This window comes from Toxorhynchites rutilus, chromosome 1 (genome assembly GCF_029784135.1).
Source record: "Toxorhynchites rutilus septentrionalis strain SRP chromosome 1, ASM2978413v1, whole genome shotgun sequence".
Classification (NCBI taxonomy): domain Eukaryota; kingdom Metazoa; phylum Arthropoda; class Insecta; order Diptera; family Culicidae; genus Toxorhynchites; species Toxorhynchites rutilus.
In genome coordinates this window covers 149,528,056-149,548,472 of record NC_073744.1, presented here as the reverse complement: position 1 = coordinate 149,548,472, position 20,417 = coordinate 149,528,056, and the positions used below count along the sequence as shown (strand labels likewise).

At 39.6% G+C, this 20,417-nt stretch overlaps 1 protein-coding gene across 1 annotated transcript; it reads right to left on the bottom strand.

Moving 5' to 3' along the window:
• Window positions 1-10,698, bottom strand: LOC129762189 (26S proteasome non-ATPase regulatory subunit 1). The gene is made up of 4 exons (XM_055760212.1): window positions 10,583-10,698; window positions 9,947-10,528; window positions 8,216-9,893; window positions 1-892 (listed from the first exon to the last, which is right to left on the bottom strand). The coding sequence occupies exons 2-4, from the start codon at window positions 10,496-10,498 to the stop codon at window positions 87-89; spliced, it is 3,036 nt and encodes a 1,011-aa protein (XP_055616187.1). The 5' UTR covers window positions 10,499-10,528; window positions 10,583-10,698; the 3' UTR covers window positions 1-86.
• Window positions 10,699-20,417: the final 9,719 nt, after the last annotated feature.

The following is a 20,417-nucleotide window of genomic DNA, read 5'->3' as shown; positions in this document are numbered from 1 at the left end:
TTTTCGAATAGATACATTTGTTTGTTTTAATTTTCCAGATGAAACGATACTACGTGGTGTTGTATAATATAAAGACACATTCACGCCTAATCCTCAATATACTCGAACGGTTCGGGAGCTTCCGGTTCTTTCAGGTCATCATTCTTCGGACCGTAGGCAGTGACACGCTCTACAAGCACTTGTTCCTCGCCAACTTTGTGCTGCATCATAATAATCCCACCGATAGTGACGTCCTTCATGGGAGTGTATGAGGTTCCCTCAGCAATGCTGATGACCTTCAACTGCTGGCGCATAACACGTGGCGGGTTGTGTAAAATCTCAAAGCTCGGTTCCGGTTCCTTAGGAGTCTTGGCTGCTGTCGTGGCTGTCGCTCCCGACGAAGACTCCTCCCCGGTGGCAGCGGGTGATGGTGTGGAACCCGACTCCTTCGCTTTGTCCTGTTTTTTCTCTTTTTTATCTTCCTTAGTTTTAATGGTGACCGAAAGTTCATCCTTGGCAGCGGGCGCATCTTCATCTACCTCCATCTTAGAGTCCCCGTCCTTGTTGTTGTCTTTTTTCTTGTCCCCGGTGCGACGCTTTGCCCTCGCGGCTAACGAGAGAACCGCCGTCGCAACCTTGTCGCGTTCCTCGCGCTTCTTCTCCTCCAGTGGGGCGGGATAGCTATACAACGAAGGTCGGGCAGCGGACTTGAAGTCCAGCTTGGGCATCTTCAGATCGGAATTCAGCGCTATTATGCAAGTTGGGGTGAAGGCGAGCGAAAGGCAGTGAGCCAGCGGGAACCAGTACCAGTACTGGGTGAAGACCAGCATACCGACCACGGCCTGCAAGTTGGTATGACCCGTGCGGGACTGCAGACTGACGGTGACGTTGCGCCCACCCGCATCGATGATTCCTGTGGAAAATCAGACAGGCAACTTTTTGTTATCGAGTTTAGGATGGTGTTTAGGAATTAGATAAATTTGAACCCTAGTGCAATCGTACCGCGAGAACAGAGTTCTCTCGCTGAACAGTTAATCTTGGTTATCAGAGTAGCTACACTGGATGTATCAAAAAGGCCTATCGATTCATTATAAACGTTTCACAACTATAGAACCACTCAATTTTTCTGAGTTTCCAGAGATATGTAAGAAGTCGGTTGAATTGAAGTATATAGCGTAGGTTTCAACTTTATTGTTGTATCCAGGTGCGAAATATTAAAAAAACTAAAATTCCAGTATTTCATAACTATAGAATCAGATGGGAAAACTGGTATTCCTCTACAAAACTAACATCAATTTTACATGAATTATAATAAGTTTCTAATTCGTAGGTTATCTTTAGTTCTCAATCGGTTCAAGTAACCCATTCTGGGTGATTTCGAACATGCTGCGCCAGTGCGTAGTGTGTATCTCGTTCTACGCAGAGGGTAATGCTAATTTAAGCTCTTCAAATCTATCATACTGCTTGTAAGCTGCATCTACTAATCGTACGATCACTCGTCATAAGTTCTTGATAGGGTTTTGATCTGGCAAACAAGCTGACTAGTCCAGAATCTGAAGTCCCTATTCATTTAATCATGCCACGACTTTCCGGACTTTATGAATTGATGCCAAATTACCCCTTCTTCTTCTGTAGGAGCATTGCACCACTGCGACCATTAGTTTGATCTATTGTAGTGCACTCCAGTTTGCTATGTATGCAGTGTCAGTTCGTTCCATCACTCAGGAAATAAGTGATAGTCGCACCAGGACTTTGCATATCCCCCCAACGAACGTATGTCTTCCTTTATCAAGTTCGTTACCTTTTTTGGTTCAGCAAACAAAATCTCGTTAGGCATAAGAATGCCCTTTCCAAGAATCCGCAGTCTTCGCTGAATTAGTGTACTGCATTAACATATTAAATGTTCCGAAATTTCAGCTTCGAAATTGCAGAAACGACAGTTATCATCTGCCAGTTTTCCGATTTTTTTAAGGTGATACCTGCTCGGACAGTGTCCGGCCAATAGACCGGTAAGTGAAATCTGAAACTCAAATCTGCCTTATTCGAGCTGAGTAGGTTGCGTATTATTCTGTTACAAGGTGTAATGAATAATTTGGATTGTCTTGGTGTTGATAGAGCCCTCCAGTTGGTTCAATAATTGATATTTCCCAGGCTTTGAGCTCAGATTTCATGTAGATGTAGATAATCCACAAAATGCCTCACGCCAGACGAATTTAGTTGAAGATCCTATTCTTGCTAAGATATCGGCTTTTTCATTACCTTCTATACCGCAGTGACTAGGCACCCAGTATAGATTAACTTCGTTAGTAGCAGATAGTTGTTTGAAGGATAGAATACATTCCCAAACTAGCTTTGACTGACATGTGTATGCTTTTACTGCATTAGGAGCCGCTTGGCTATCAGAAAAGATACATATATTGGCATACCTGTACTTTCTAGTCAAACAAATATTTGTACATGTTAGAATAGCTTGTATTTTTGCTTGAAAAACTATAGGCCACTGTCCCTTTGGAATTGTCGAACTGTCGATTCCTGGTCCAGTAATCCCAGCTCCCGCAGATTCACCAATTTTAGATACATCGGTATAAAACACGAGTGATCCTGGACGAGTTTTGGGACCACCTTCTTCCCATTCGTTGCGATTGAATTTAATCACTTTGAAGGGAACACTTAAGTTAGTCTTTGTTTCCATCCAGTCTTCATTCATGCTTACTATAGTGTTCAGTTGAAAATCTTTCAGGATTTGTAAATGCCCTGTGAATTCAGTGAATCATTCTCGGTTTTAGTCCCCGCTTTTTCCCGAAAATACTACTACAACTCCAGAGCGCAGTCGGGGCTTTAGATATTGCATACTCCAGTTGGTCGTTCCAATTTAGTTTTTGGTCAAGCATGACACCCAAATATTTGGTTCGTTTTGAAGGATCCAATTGTACATCTCCCAATCTAAGAGGTGGAATCTTATACTTTCTTTTTCTGGTAAATGGAATTATGACTGTTTTTGAAGGATTAACATTAAGTTCTTCCACGTTGCACCATTTGAGTGTGTAGTTAAGGGCTGTTTGCATTCTATTGGAAATAGTATACTCACATTTACCCCTCACCAGTCTTCGGAATTGAACGCAGTTCTGATGTGCAACACTTTTTTTGCACCCAGTTGAACTCTCTCTCCATGCGCACACCTGCGCCCGGACGAATCAACGCACACCGAAACAATGTTCAAATGTTCTGTTGTCAACACGGTTGGCTTTTGAGTTCGAACATCCTCACTGCACCGTATCCATACACCGGCTTATATTCCCAATTTTAAACCGAGCTCGAATCTAGTCTTTCTGCGTTGCTTTCTCTGTTGATGCGGATTGTATGAGGGTGCGCGGTTGCTTAGCTTAGAACAAGTGAAGACAAAACGGGCGCTAGAATTTTATGTGTGTGTGGGTATAGAATGAGAGGGAATTTAGTATGTGAATTCTGCACCGTGCTGATTTTGGGCTCACTTGTTTTGAGTTCGGTGCGCTTCGTGCTCCCTTGGCCGAGTGGTTAATGTCATAACTAACATGCCGGGTGTTCGGGTTCGATTCCCGTTCTGGTCGGGGGAATTTTTCGTCAAAGAAATTTCCTCCGACTTGCACTGTGATCACGCGTATTCTAGAGCTTGCCACTCAGAATGCATTCAAGGCGTGTTATTTGGCATAGAAATCTCAACTAAGTACTAATAAAAATTACGCAAGTAATACTACGTTGAGACGGCGAAGTTCCTCTAGGAACTTTAGTGCCATTGAAGAAGAAGAAGAAGCGCTTCGTGCCAAGAATGAAGTTTGTTTTCAGCCCACGCTGATGAAAATTGAATTCGAGCGCAACACAGCGTAGGCTTTCTGAAGACTGCCCCTCACCAAGATGATTATGTCATCAGCGAAACCAATGATTTCGTATCCTAAATTAGCTAGATTATTAAGAAGATCATCGACAACTAGGGACCACAACAGAGGAGACAGGACTCCTCCTTGAGGGCTACCTCTAGTTGGTTTCGTTGTTAGAGTTGCTCCTCCTTATTTAGCTGTTATTAGTCGGTTGGTTAGCATGGCATGTATCCAGTTGGAGATGCATATAACAGAACTACATTTTTTCATAGCTTTATTTATAGAGTTGTAGGATGCATTGTCAAATGCTCCCTCAATATCAAGCTATAAGTGAGATTTTTTAGCATCAAAAGACTTCTCTATTTTTTAAATTATCGTGTAAAGCGCTGTTTCAGTTGATTTATTTGCTTGGTAGGCAAATTGAATTTTGTTCAATGGTCTCCTGTTCAAATATGATAATTTGTTATGGAGATCAATGACCTTTTCCATCATTTTTAAGATGACAAATATTGGACTAATTGGTCTATACGCTTTGGGAGTCGTCCTGTCACGTTTACCAGCCTTGGGAATAAATATAACCCGGACTTCTCGCCATTTACTAGAAATGTAGCTTATAGCGAATTCGTTTTTAAAACTGAGTCAGTGCCAAACTGACTCTGTAATAAAAAAACGTTTTCAGTTTCACGAATGCGGTGGTTTGTTGGTGTGCGTTATATAGTCTGATTTGTTTATATTTACGACGGCAAATGTACAGTGTCGACGTCTGGTGGTGATATTAGTGCTTGGGAGGTAAATTGTTCTCCATCAGATCAGAAGGGCCAAGTGCAGTGTAAACATTTAAAAGTTTGAATGAAAATTTTTACTTAATATTGTTTGATTACCTAACACATGTAGTTCTGACACTCACTTAACCATTTGTCGATGCATTTCCTGTTTGTTCCACAAATAATTACTATTATAATATAAAACCATCATTAGACACAGTTTTCGTTCAATATTCTGCGATATCTGTAAAAAACTTTTATTTAATCACATAAAATAAATATTCGATACGTTAAAGTAAATTTTCATTCATAATTTTGATTTTGAAATTTATTCCACCTGAATATCCATCATTATTTTCACCTCCCAATGAAAGCACACGTAGCTTAATGCCGTCTACTCTACTCTTCAAAATCAGAATCCGAATTGGATTACGATTCCAATAATACAAAAGCAAAAGCAGCAGGTTTTCCATTTTCATAGTCTTTATTTTTAGATTTTCCAAAACAATATTCGGAACTTGACAGTTCAGTATAGTTGTATTGGTGAACCCGAGTGCCAACCCGTGAAACATCTCAGTGCGAAACTAACAGCTTTCGGGGCGAACTAGTGCGACACTGAGTGCGAAACTGAGTGAATAAAAAAACGTTTTGACAGCAGTTAGTGCGGCACTGGGGTTGAAACTGAACAAAAACGAATTCGCTATTAGTACCATACTAGCTCTAAACATCTCTGTCAGAAGAGGGACAGTGATATCCTTGATTTTTTGTAACAGCACCTGGTAGATCCTGTCTGGTCCTGGAGATTTAAAGGGCTTCCAGGAACTTCGTAAAGACCGCCCTAGCCATTTCATTAGCTCTATTCTCGTCTCTGATTGGACAAGGTTGAGCTGTATTGTGCGTGTCCGGAAGTCAATTGGATTGAGCCTGGGAAATGTGTTTCCATTATTATACTAAGTGTTTCCTGGGAGTCGGTTGTATATTGACCGTTTCCTTTTTTTAGACTACCAAGTCCGCTGGTGTGACCCTTAGAAAGGGCTCTAATGAAGTCTTGCTACAACAGGTAAACTTTCTACCTGTTCACAGATGAACTTCCAATCTCTTCTCTTAGATCTAAGGATTCCTTTGTTATATTCTGGTAGACAGTTTTTGTAATCTAGACAATTTTCTAAGCCTTCCAAGTTTTTTGTTCCATCAAGAAGCATCCTTACTTAAAGTTTTTTTGCTTCGGTGGACAGTTTTCTTCGAAGGTGGATTTAATATTAGTTTCAAATTCTGATGAAACTATTTCAAGTTGTTCAGTGGAAGAAATACTTTCCACTGATATCAAAATTTGCTCATGAAGTTTGGAATGATAACTATCCCAATTTGTTTTTCTCGGATCTCTGAATTGTTCGATCAAAAGATCACCAGAATTATAATTAAACATTATATGTTTATGATCAGATAGAGATTCTTCATTTGACACATGTCAATTTTTTATCTTATCTGATAGTTTAGAACTGCAGAGTGTTAGATCAAGAACCTCTTGTCTAATAGAGTTAACAAATATTGGGTCGTTTTCTTTTTTACAAATGTTGTAATAATTTGACATTAAATATTCAAGACCGTATGGTGGGCATTGGCGTCAAATCCTATGATGAATTGTTTATTTAATTTAGAGTGTTGTATCAGCGCAGCAACTTCGAATGGAGGAACTTCAACGTTGTCTCCTGGGAAATAAGCCGATGCGAGGATGATAACAGTTTTCCCTCGGATCGTTGGAACCTCCAATTGTATTGCCACGATGTCACGGTTGATAAATTCTGTGATCGGTACATACCTAATGTCATCCCGTATAAGAATTGCTGCTCTTGGTTCAGTTTGTGTGCTGTCAGAGAGAAGCTTATATTTTTGCGTAGAGATTCCTCGAATCCTAGAATTATAGAACCAAGGCTCTTGAATAAGAGCCACATCCAAAGTTTTGTGAATGAACCTTCTGCATAGGACGCTGTTTGCTTCCTTGGCGTGATGAAGGTTCACCTGAATAAACGTTATTCTGTCCAGCATTTTGTTCGTCTTCATTATTCAGAGAGAGGCTGCCGGAGCCCGAAAAGCTCGTTAGGATAGTTCATGTGAGTCCCACGAGTTGCGCGGTGAACAAAAACGAATTCGCTATTAGTACCATACTAGCTCTAAACATCTCTGTCAGAAGAGGGACAGTGATATCCTTGATTTTTTGTAACAGCACCTGGTAGATCCTGTCTGGTCCTAGAGATTTAAAGGGCTTCCAGGAACTTCGTAAAGACCGCCCTAGCCATTTCATTAGCTCTATTCTCGTCTCTGATTGGACAAGGTTGAGCTGTATTGTGCGTGTCCGGAAGTCAATTGGATTGAGCCTGGGAAATGTGTTTCCATTATTATACTAAGTGTTTCCTGGGAGTCGGTTGTATATTGATTCTGGTAGAACTTCATTGGACATTTCACTGTGCATTCGTGTTGATGAAAAACTATCTAAACCAGGCTTTTTTGATAATATATTTCTCAAACCATCAAACTACCGCCTGCAAAGTTACGAGTTGAAAAATTACATGACACGTTCCGTAAGTCCTTCCAGTATGAAGAAATTCTATTTAAGCTTTATTTCTTTTTATCAGAGAACTGAATCAGTGAAACCCATGGGATTAGCTTCCACATTAGTTTTTGGATCGGCACCTTTGAGATGAGATATTTATGGTTTGGGGAGCTTACCATCAACACGAAGGAATAGACCTGGTTTAGACAGATTACCATCAACACGAAGGAAGTACTTCAGAATCATTTACTGCTGTTTTTGCATCAAAAACAAAGTGAGAACAGGATAATTTGGCATCAATTCTTAAAACCCGGAAGGTCATGGAATGGTTTAATGAATAGGGTCTTCAGATTCTGGATGGTCAGCTTGTTTACCAGATCAAAACCCTGTCAAGAACTTATGATGAGTGATCGCACGAATAGTAGATGCAGCTTACAAGCAGTATGAGTGATCTGGAGAGCTTAAATTCTCTGCGTAGAATGGGATACACACTACAACATGGCGCAGCTTGGTCGAAACCATTCCGAATGTGTTATTTGTACTGATTGAGAACTGAAGATGACCTACGAATTAGAAACTTATTGTAATTCATGTTAAATTGACGTTAATTTTGTAAAGGAGTAAGAGTTTTTCCATCTGGTTCTATAGTTATGAAAAACCGGAATTTTAGTTTTTAAAATGTTTCGCGCCTGGAAGCAACAACGATGTTCAAATGGCCAGTCTTATAAATGAAGATAGTTATTATACCCTACGCTATATACTTCAATTCAATCGACTTCTTACATATCTCTGGAAACTCAGAAAAATTGAGTGGTTGTATAGTTGTGAAAAGCAGTGTATGTTCGTATTCTATGCGCTCTCTTACTGATGGAAGATGTAAATTATACCACAGTCAGAACAAGAATAAGTCAGTCGAAAATATACATCCCAAATAATAGCATCAATCGTGTTAATTTCGTAAACTAACAGGCGAGCACTAAAAATTTAAAAGTAACCGTAAACCCCAGTTTTACCGCGTAGTGTTTAGTCGAAATTCCGAACAGATAGAAAGGGAAATAGGTTCTTACCTTGAGCTAAAATTGCACCATACTTGGCCATAACATCTTCATGCTTGTTGGTGATGACCTGTGTGTACAGTTGCCGGAAGAATGTGACTTTCGGACAAGTTTGATCGGTTTGTTGAATCAGAATCATAGCAGAAGCTATCAACGCCCCCTGGCGAACAAAGTTGATCGGATCAAATTTCGCCATGGGTTCCAGAAGAGCAATCGCTTCGCGCAGACCGGTACCAGCGCAAGCAATGCCAAGAGCCATGGCGGCACCATACCGGACGTGTGGATTATATGATTCAGCCAGGAGTGAGACCACCGAAGGACACTGTTCTGGCGTGCGGAACAGAATAAAACCGATAGCAGTGACCGCTGCCCGCCGCACATCGTCATTCACGTCACTCACAGCAACGTGAAGAAGCTTCCGGATGGCCTGATTATTACCGGTTCCACAGTATGCCATTGCAACGGTGTACATGCCGCTGCGACGAAGAACCGGATCCTTATCGTTGGACAAGCTGGTGACCAACGAATCGGCCTCCTCTAGACGAGCGTACATCGTTAGTGAAATTCCGACAGCAAGTCCGCGTAGAATTTTCTCATGCTGGGTTTCTTGTGCGTACGCAACCATATCCTCTATGGCTGGAGCATGTTTCGATCCCAGCATAACCATACCCATCGCAATTCCAGCCGCCTCTCCCGTTACGGCATCATCCTGGTAAAGGTTAAACTTAAGCTGTTCGTAAACATCCTGTCGGTGGGTTCCCATTGCAGCGAGGCCCAGCCCGAGGCATCCACCGTGGCGCACATTTTCATTCTGGGCATCCTTCAGCTGCTGCAGAAGATAATCGATTATATTCGCTCCATGATTGGCATGAATCAGTCCCAAAGCGTAGAGACCACCACCCTCGGAGTAACCAGAACTCGGTCCGCTCTCCTTCGGCAGATAGCTTTGCATCAGAGCAAGCGATTCAGTCTCATGGCCACGATGAATCACTCCAAGCGAGGCAGTCGCCGTAAGCTTTGCCCAATTAGTAGCTCTTGCTAACCACTCCAGATTATCCCGCAAAAACTGATCACTGGTCGTTCCGCTGTGCATGAAAGCATTTGCAATGACAGTCGCAGTGTGACAAATCGATACTCGCACCGCTTCCTTGGTGGCCCTCAGGATCTGCAGATCAGCGTGATTGCTTCTTATAAGAAATTGCAACTGCAAATCGATTGTTACTTCTCCGGACAAAATGCCCGCAAGCTTCTCAATGTTCGTCTGATGTGTCTTTTCGGCTTCGTTCAAGCTCTCGACGGTGCGTTCAATCTTCGTATCGCCATCCTCGCTTTCCTTGGGTTCCTGTTTTACTTCCGGTGCGGAAGCATTCGTTCCCTGTGGCTTCAGATTTGAGATCAGCGCTGACGGAATTGGAGCAGTGGCCTTCAGTGCCTGCAGCACTTGGCCCAAAAATTGCTGCGTGGCAGATTCGTACAAATCGAACGCAATCTGATAAGCCATCAACACCGAGTGTTCGCCTCCCTTGGTTAAGTTATCCAACAGCTCTGCAACGGCCAACGGATCTTCCAGGAAAATTAAACACTGACAAATGTTCACGTAATCTGGAACACCAAGACTGCGGTATAGGCTAACCAGGCAACGCAGAACGGTATTGCGGAAGGCGCGATTTTGGATCAAACTCATTGTGACCTAAAGAAAATATTCCATCAAACAAAATACCAACAAGGGATTTGGATTCATACCCGAAAAGCATAGGCCAACATTCCAGGAATATCATCCGCCTTCATGATCGACGACTCGACAATGTCCATCCTCCGGGTTTCCAGTGCAATTCCCAGCGCCTGCCGGTACTGTCCATCATCCAGACAACGTTGAATCATCCGATTAACAATCGCTTCCAGCCGGGCATCGATTGGCTTCGCCTTGGATGGATTCTCCGCCAGCTGTACCCGCAGCTGGGTATAGTGATCGATGCATTTGGCAATGATCGTGTCCACGTACTCGTTCCGGGCGTTCACATCAAACAGATCTCCCGCGCCCAGCGCATAAGTCAGCGAGTCCTCAAACGAACCCAAATGGTAGTACACTTTGGAGGCCACCAGAGCAGCCAGATCGTGCTGCGTGAAGCCTTTATCCTCGTGGAGTATTTCGATTTTTTCCACCGCTTCCGATATCTCCGGCCAGAACTCATCCACGATGGAGTCCAGCTTTTTTAGGGCGAACACTTTCAGCTCCTGGATTGGCTCGTCCAGCAAGCATATGATGCCGGCGGCTGAGGTGATATTCAGCTTCATTGTGTTCTATCTCTCGATACTAAGTATTTCCTGAAATGTATTAATAATAAATTGCGTGATTTGGTGAAAGTATAGTATATTTACAATTTTATTTATGAATAAGATCAACAAATTTTCAATCTTTATAGTCAATAGCCAACTACAAACTGCGACGATGACTCTCAGAAAACACGGCAAAAATGGTAATCATGGTGTCAATGATATCGACAATATATCGATATTTTCCGACAGCTTTCATCGGAAAAAACCATCCCTCATAAAGGCCGGTTTACATTTAAACTCAAAGAATTTTGACGTAGGATCACGTCTTTCGGGAACATATTACAAATTGAAAAATGAAAATCGATCGCATTGCTCGGTCATTCCATTATGGATTGATGAAATTTCCAAAAACAATTGTAATAATATATGTCATGAAACTAACTATCGAACAATTGAAAAATCTCAACCGTTATCCAAACGGAAATATCCCGTTCTGATTCATCGAAATTGAAGATACAAACTTCTTCTTGTACTCACAACCTAAGTGGTGCGGACTCAATCCACTTCATTTTCAAGCAAATTCATGTATTTTTTCAAGCGATTTCTTGCAATAAATTCTCAGACCACCAGAGATGCCAGATTCACATATATGTTTGTAAATTTACAGACATATCTGTAAAATACTTTTGACATAGGACTATGTCTTTGATTTCTATACAGGGGGATCACTCTACGAAAAATATAACGATTCATTAAGAGTTTTCAAACGCATATTACTCAAAATCGTTATTGTGACATATGTTGTGTTATATACCATTAGACATTACATTACATAATTACTTTTGTCCTAACATCATTGCACATAAAAGAGACGATACGATTCTTCACGATAAATGAAAAATTGCATTCATTTACTACAATACTATACATTTACTATATTATAATTCGAAATTTCATGACAGTGAGGGAACAGAGTCGAGAGCCTATGAGAACTATCGAAGAGATTGTAATTTTCCGATAATGTCAAGAACGGCCGGCGACAAACCAAGTAAACCGAATGAGCGCTGCCGGCGCCAAGCGAATCAGTTTTTAGCAAACGTGCGGATGGCAACATGTGCGTCGCTAATTTACTCAAAACAGACTCCTAGAGGGGTATCTTTTGAGCAAACGGCAATGAGTTGATTCTCAAAGCCCTAACTGAACATCTTTGAGTAATATTAAGATTGACTACATCCAAGCGATAACGGAGACCGTTTCATTTTAGTCCTTAAGCATCCCTTCAACCTCGTACTGTTAGCCTATATCTATCTATATAAATAGAAATGGAGGCCAAATATGTTCGTAAGCGGAAAACCCGAAGAAGGGATGGTCCGATTTTAGCCTTCTTTATTTTTTTGTATTTATCTCTCCCGGAGATCAATATAGTAGAGAGCACAATCGGAAAATGTCCGGAAAACTCTAAAAGAATGTCGGAAGATTCGAAAATTGAGTTCTCATATGACCGAAAATTACATCGTGATAAACGTTGTTAGCCCATTCGATATTTGCGCTTGCGAAGTTGATCTTGGTCCGAAAGTGGAAATGGTTGTTTCAGGCAAAACAACGCATTCCTATATCTTCTATCTATCTATCTATATAAATAAAACAGGAAGTGGGTTATATCTATGGTATAACCGCAAGGGTGACGTAGGACTATCGTTGATTTAGAGATCATTTGTATGAAGTTGAATCTGAATTCATTCTGAATGAATGAATATTTGGAGAACTTCGAAAACGAGAGCGTTACGTTGGAGGCACAAGGTTTTATGCATCCAATATTGGATACGGAAATATCCTACTGATGGGGAAGAATAATCTTCAGAAGCTATCCTGTTGATTGCGATTGATTGAAAAATCCCAAAACCTAATGTATTTGGTCACAGTGTTACATGGATAGAAAACATTCAAATAAACTCTTTCACATGAATGTATTTCTAAATTTCTAGAGGAACTGGCAGATTATTTTCCGGATCTTTCTCGATCCAAACGGAAAGAATTCCGTGCGTGTATGTGTGTGTGTGTGTAGCGGCTGCTTCGAGATCTTCCCGGGGAACCGTTTGTAGCATCACTCTCCTCCTGATGGATTCCCTTCTGGCCTAAGGTGCACAAACAGGCTCTTGGTGACACCGTTCATCCGCGCTTTCATGATAAATGAAGAGCTTCACCACAACAGCGACAACATGCTCCAATCGCTGTTCAATTAGAACTGAGTGGATTTCCGAGCGACGCTCGCTTATATACCGATTGGTGATTTCAATAGCCTATTTTGAAAGCAAATTTAAGACTATTGAAACAAGTTTTTGGATCAGAAAGTAACAAGTATAGAACGCGTAGACATTTTATCTTTCGAATGAAGTGTTTATCATACCATTTCGTTCAGTTGTTTAGGAGCTATTAACACTCAAAATCTCGGTCTTCGGCGTAACGCTTTCGTTTTCGAAACTTTGATTTTACATCCCAGTATAGAAATGAAAGACGTAGTCCTACGTCAAAAATGGAAGGTCAAATGTGTTGCTAATCGTAAAATCCGATTAAGGAAAGGTTCCTTTTGAGCCGTCTTCATTTTGTTGTATTCTTCCCATAGAACAATGTTATGATGAGAAAAAGTTTAGGAATTCGTTCTAAAAAATTCAAATCAAAACAATAATTTTGGGCGGGATGATGATGATGATGATGGCCCACCTCATACCGCTACAAAGGTTTGAGCAGGACCAAAGTTTTAACTTAGAACATAAAAGAGATCTGCTACAATCAGAAATAATCGATACCACCATCTGATGAAAGATAGTTTACAACAATGCTGAATGAGCTATCCCAATTCCAGTTTCCACTTCAGACCCTACATAAAATTTCATTGTGTGTCAGTTTTCTGCCAGTGTTCATTATTAACATTAGTCCAGGCCCACCAAACGCGCGCGAGGCTCAAACTTTCGTAGACAACGCTCGTTTTTCTTTTCTTTTTTTTTTAATAATCTACAATACAATAAAAAAACATCATCATCATCAGTACGAACATGGCAGTTTGAGATACCTGTATTTTTTTTTTAATTTCAATAATTAGTAAACATAAATAAATTAATTTACAAAAAATTTTCGAAACCCTGTTTACAAAACAGATTTAACGTGGGAAATACACATTCGCTTAAACTCTGCCATTGTTGCCGCTCGTTTTATTTCCCTGGGCATCGAATTGAAAAAATGTATTCCTTTGTATAGCAACGAGTTCTGCGACCTACTGAATATAAAGTTAGGTGTTCTTGCATCATCCGCGTTTCTAGTATTGTATCTATGAACATCACTTCCTCTTTCAATTCGATCACACAAATATCGAGGCAGCATACCGTTTAAAATTTTAAAGATGAACACCATTGTCAAATAGTAAATTCTTTGCTTCACAGATAGCCTCTGTAGCGCGTCCAACATCAAATTAGAGGAAGTGTATCTACTACATCTTAAAATCAAACGCATAATTTTATTTTGTAAACGCTGCAAAAGTCTATGTGCGGTGAGATCAATGATTTATACAATTTAATTTTACTGTTCACCGTCAGTTCTTTTTTCAAACGACACAAAACGCCGTACTTCTTGGCAATCTTCTTGATGACATTATTAATGTGAGACTTGAATGTTAAATTGTCATCAATGATAACTCCTAGGTATTTGATTTCATTCACGCGTTCTAATGTCTCACCATCTATTTCGAAATTTACATCAATACTGGAGTTTGCTGAAGAAATTAGCATGTATTTTGTTTTGCCAATGCTAGTACTTGGGATGAAGTTCGCCGGGTCAACTAGTATATATACAACCATTCCATGCCAAACCGATAAAGTGGTTCTCAATGGAAAAAAATGATTTTTCGGACCACCGGTTAACTTTGAAAAATCAAAAATGAAAAAAATAGTATCTCTGAAATCGAGATATGTCATGTAAAACAACCTCAGCTTTCTAGAAAAATATAAAAATATAGCACCATCTAGTCCAAAGCCATGAAAACAATAAAAAAAAACAACTACAATCGATAATTCTAAAATAAGATCCATTTTTTTTTTGCAAGTTCAATATTTTTTAATAAAGAGCTAGATAATTGGCTTCAATTAAATATGTCGATAACCTAAATGGGTTCAGTGGTTCTAAAGTTTTTGAAAAAAGTCAGTTTTGGGAAAAAGTGGAAAAAAAAAGATTTTTCGGACCACACTATAATGGAAATGGTCACCCTAACGAAAAAATTAACAACTACGGGTCTAATGTTTTGCGATAAAGAACAAAACTACCACTTTTCATCGAAATCTGAGAACCACTATATCGGTTTGGCAAGGAATGGCTGTATATATGCAAAATACACATAAACAAAATATACAATAATATACAAAAAACAATCTTACGTGCATCGCGATGTACAAAGTATTAATGAATCTGTGAAAATCAACGTTAAAAGACATTTCTATAGATCCGTAACTTTTACAGATATTTCCAAATTTTTAACAGACTTTCACATATTTTTACAGATATTTTTTAAAAATCATCTGGCAACTCTTCGTTCCACTTTTCATCGAATGTTTTCAAATCGCAGGAGTAAACATTTACATGACTGTGACTTCGTTTGTTTTTATTTCGTTCGGAGAAATATTATATCAGGGAAAGTGGACATTAAAAAGCGTTACTCAGTGAAAGGCTGCCTTAATACGAGAGAAAATGTTCGCCTAAGCTTTTATCGTATACCCTCTGAAACGCTGGGTCGATTTTTGCGGAAACGACAAACTAGTTCCGAATAAGGGTTCCCGTATCTGTGGAGTAAGTACGATGTTTGAATTATTGAAAACCAAAAGTGTAGCAAACCTTTCATACACATTTTCAGGATTATTTTGATAGAAATACATCGTTACATTTCAACCGGATAGGAAACCTCGTGAGAAACCGTAATGCCTTCTCCACAATTAAGCCGGTAGTCCACAAGAAGCGCAGATTGCTTTACCGTTACATTTATCACCAGCACTAGCGGATCATAATTACGTGGATTTCATTTGGCTAGCTTCATTATCAAAGCTGTTTTCACCGACGTTAGAAAATAAAACGTCCCCAAAAATTTCACTTTTGATATGTATGTACGTACCGAAATTCTTGGAGTGAACTAAGCGTTATTCGTAGGTTGTTTATGTAGGTGTAGGAAGGTTCTGTCAAGTTCTGATACCATGCAATGTGAGATGCTCTTCCAGAAAGCAATGGTCAATTGAACAATTGACGGAAAATGTAGTTCTTTAATCTTATAAGTTTATTTTTTTTGGCTTTGATAACAATACCTTTTTTATAGTGTTGATTATCATAAGAAAAATAACACTCCTGATCGTTGGATCTTTTTTGACATTTCAATTGGATCTTTTTTGACAGCCGTTTTGATTCAGTCCGCACTACCTAGCTCACAACTATTGCTTTGTTATTTTCTGATAGATTAACGAGAGTTTTGCATCAATCATTTTGGGCACTCCATTACAGATACAATTACAGTGAAAATGAACAAAATAATGGGCCTGATTCTCGAATACACTTCACGGTGGAAACGGAATGAAACGTATTCGCGATGACAACGGTACGGTGTCGACATCTGGATACGAGATTAGTTTCCCACTAAACTTATCATTATAATATCAAATTATCTTCAGATGAAATTTTTATATGAGATTATTATACCACATGAAGAAAATAAAGTTTTCCACTCACATTGAATACCAGTTTGATACGAAGAAGTTAATTTTCATTAATGATTTTTTATTTGAAAAGTGCTCATTCTGCCTGAAAACTCATTATCTTCGACACTTCACTAACTCGTAAAACGTAGTTAAATGGCGTGCCGTTTATTTAGTTTCCACCGTGAAGTGTATTCGAGAATCAGGCCCTATTTTTTTTGACGTAGAACTACGTCTTTCAGGAAGGGTGCCAAATCAGAAATCAGGTCACTTTTTTATGAAATAAAGTTAACGTTAATAACTATTTTCACTGTGAACGAATTCTCATGATTTGCATACCAATCGAATCGAAAATTCTCTAAGATTTGTTTGATATGCTATACACTACAATTCGCTAATCTCTAAACGGTTTAGGTTCATGAAAATTGGAAGAATTTTCTTTTTCCCATATGTTTGTTCTGCCGATTTGTGTGCTAACCCTACCCGTATTTCGAATGCTTATAACTCGAACATTTCTTAATAGATCGGAAAGATGTTTGCATCAATTGACAGGAAATATTTCTCCGCGTCTATCACTATTAATAAAATATTATTTTTGATGAGATGAACAATTGAATAACTGTAAAATATCAAGCGTTATCTAAGCGCCCTAACTGCCAAGTTTTCATTGGCCCGATTTACGGTTTCCCCAACACAGACTTCAAAATCGATGTACCTGTGGAAATCCGCTTTGCAAATATACATGCAAGTCGGAGGTATTTTTGTTCCCACCGAGCTGTGTTTTCCTAATACGGACTTCAAAATCAATGTGTCTGGGGGAATCCGCTTTGTCGAAACATGCAATTCGGGGGTATTTTTTTCCCACTGAGCTGTGTTTCCCTAACACGGACTTCAAAATTAGAGATGGGCAAATCAGTTCACATTTCGGTTCACAACGGTTCAGTCACTAACCGTTCATCTAAGTGAATCAGTTCTTTTCAACCGTTCTTTAAGAAGTATTAAGAACAACTTAGAATGTTAGCTGGAACCCTACATCTATAGACTGCTATTCATTGATATCGTTGGATTGAATAGTGTACGTATGGGATTTATATTCTTGAAATTAGTGGGGAAAGATAAGGCGTTTCTTCTTCGAATGTCGCAAAATGTATGTGAAAATGTTTATCGATCGACAAAAGTATATGTAATAACTTGATGCGAATAACATATATGCAAATTTGTGCCAAAAATTAGCAGCAATCTTCACTAACAATCAATCATACAAACAATCACGATAACACGTACACAATAGTCCAAACAATGGATTGAAAGTAACGAAAAAACTTTTTTCTCAACTTGCTCTCACTGTGAAATTTTATGTTTACCTAATTAACGAATCGCCCCAGCTTCCCCCAGATTTTTTTCTGATCGTCACGAAGTATATAAATATTACGCGGAACTAAAAGAATACGTGAAATTGAAAATATATAGCTTTGCCTTTAAAACTACGAAGATTTAATTTAATTTTTAACCCAAAATTGAGCATACATTAACAAAATAAACCCTGCATTACATGCACTCTCAATCAGTTCTTTCCCATACAGTTCACTCGCAAACAGTTCGTTCACGAACAGTTCACTCTCAATCAGTTCGCTCTCAAACAGTTCACTCGCAAACCGTTCTTTCGGAATCAGTTCGTGGGGAGAACTACCGTTCTTTGAAAAAGAACGACCGTTCGTTCACTCATTTCGGCAAACTAGTTCTTTCGTACTGTTCGTGAACGGTTTGCCCACCTCTATTCAAAATTAATGCATCCGGGGGAATCCGCTTCACAAATACATGCAAGTCGGGGGTATTTTTTGGTGTTTAGTACATTTGTACTCGCTTGTCGTTGTGCAGACCGGAATAAGTTTCCATTAAACGTACTCTTAAACTGAGAAGCCTGGGAAAATCGTCATTTCTGATACTAGAGGTGAATGAAATTTCACGATTCGAGAATTACGTAAACATGAGATGTGGAATAATTTCAGAGGGAAAAGTAAAATAAATTGATCGTTTGACAATTCTTCTGTTCTCATATTTTGGTAGTCTTAGGCATCATATCAAACGTAAAAGGACGTTCATCAAATCTACTTGTAACGAAGAACATAATCTATTACAAAAATTTCGATGCAGTCGATGCAATAACATTCGAAGTGGTAAACAAGTGGATTGCATAAGATAATTGCGTAGTTCTACGTCGAAAATATGCGGTCGTGTCCTAGATACAACCCGTTACAATTTTTTTTTTATTAAACAACATATTTCAAGATGAGTGATACGGTTAATTCTAGCAAATAAAATTTAAATTTGAAACTTTAATGCTGGTTGCTTCGTGAAATTTCATACCAATGACCGATCATGTATTGTGAAACATTTAATACAAGTGTAAGTGTAAAATTGTATATGGTAGCGGTTGTGTTAAAATGAAATATAATACGACCAATTTTCATAAATAAAAACTAATGTGTGTCCCCACTCGAGAACGGATTGTCCGGTTTAAGCTGTCTGTTTTGTTGTGTTCATTTTTACCCAAGGAAAGTTCATGCGGCGAGAAAAATTAAACTTCAAAGAAATTCAGCACAAAGTATGTATTTTTGAACACGATCAGCGTGTGTTTCGCTATAAAATTGTGTAATGATACATTCAACTGAAAACATAAGATGAAAACTGCCAATAAAGGAGTCGATTTCGGACCAATCATTTGACAAATTCGGACCTGATTGCTGTTTCTGACTATTTGATGGACATTTGAAAAATCGCCTGGTATCCCTGGTAAACCCGTTGCGTAGTATCTAGTTTCTTGCCAGCAGCTCACACTGTGTGAACGGACAAGGCGAGTCAACCAATTGTCAAGCGAGTCCACCGGGTCAGTAGCTGCTCATTGTCAAGTCAGCTACTAGCAACGTATAAATGGGTCTTTATGCTATGGACGACTGACAGTTTAGAACTCAGTTTGACCATCACTTGGTAGTGGTCTGAGTCGATGTTAGCGCCACGACAGGTTCTGACGTCGATATTATCCGAGAATTGACGACCATCGACCAAAACGTGGTTGGTGGTCGGAAAAAGGTGCTACAAATGGTCATGTTCTTGGAGACAGTGAAGTCGATAATTCTTAGGTCAATTTCGTTGGTCCGCGAATGGGCGCTGTTTACTCGGGATACGGGCCCTTGCCCTCTAGTCTGGTTCCTCCTGGATTGCGTTATATCCCCGATAATCGCACTTGGAAATAAGTTTCGGTTTGGTGTTTCCTCCTTTGCAATCAATATAATAATTTGCGAATTGATACCACTTTATTCCTTTTAAAAGTCCTTTTCTACAATTCACTTTATTTCACTACTTTATACAATTTTTTCTACAAATCCACAATTTGGTAATCCTTTTTGGTTTTTCCTTCTATTCCCTTTGAATTCCTTGGCTATAATAATAATTTCAATACCTTCCTATAACATATTATTCTCCCCTTTCTTTGTTTGATATTTTGTTTACAGTTTTATCCTCTTGGTGTTAGTGAGTAAAATCCCCAAATAGAAATTATTCGGACCCATGTCGCAAAATCCAAGGCGCGTAGAAGTATATCCTAAGGTGGGCCAACTTGCTAAAACCACTCTTCAGCCATCTTGGAAGTCTACTGTGTTTTGTTTGTAAACAAAACACAATACGCTTGTGCCCAAGCTCGCTCGTGATCAGTCTGTCTCTTTCACGCTTCAAGGAAATAATTCCCCTTCTGCTTTCTTCCGTACTGTTTTCATATACCACTCCCCTAACCAACTTAGTGACGAAACGGCCTCACCTAGTACCATAGACCCGTCTTGGCAAAATCTACCACGTTGAGGGGCTGGCCGAAGTAATGCTTCATGTTCTATCGAACAGGCGCTGAATCTCTAGCTGGAGCTAGTGCGAGTTCTTTGCTTGGGTTTAATCCGATTATTTAGTATGGAATTTCTTTGTGAAATTTCCGGTGCATTTCATTTTTACGGATGGCTTACAGGGCCTGCAACAAACCCCTGTCTCGCCGGAGGACCATCGTGCACAGCTGTTTTTAGGGTTCTACGCTGGCACGAGGGTACTGATCAGCCGCCCCTGACATGCGGAACAGATGCTGTTTTGAGTAGAGGGAAGACATGGTTCGTCCTCCTCATAGGATGCGTATTTAGGTGAAAGGTGGACCACGAACTCAAGCATGCAGGACA

What these genes read in the sequence shown, in the direction of transcription:
- LOC129762189 (XM_055760212.1), bottom strand. Translation starts at nt 10,498, where the DNA reads ATGAAGCTGAATATCACCTCAGCCGCCGGCATCATATGCTTGCTGGAC. An exon ending in TGTTGGCCTATGCTTTTCGG is followed by an intron (nt 9,894 to 9,946) that starts GTATGAATCCAA and finishes TATTTTCTTTAG; the next exon opens with GTCACAATGAGTTTGATCCA. An exon ending in TGGTGCAATTTTAGCTCAAG is followed by an intron (nt 893 to 8,215) that starts GTAAGAACCTAT and finishes GATTTTCCACAG; the next exon opens with GAATCATCGATGCGGGTGGG.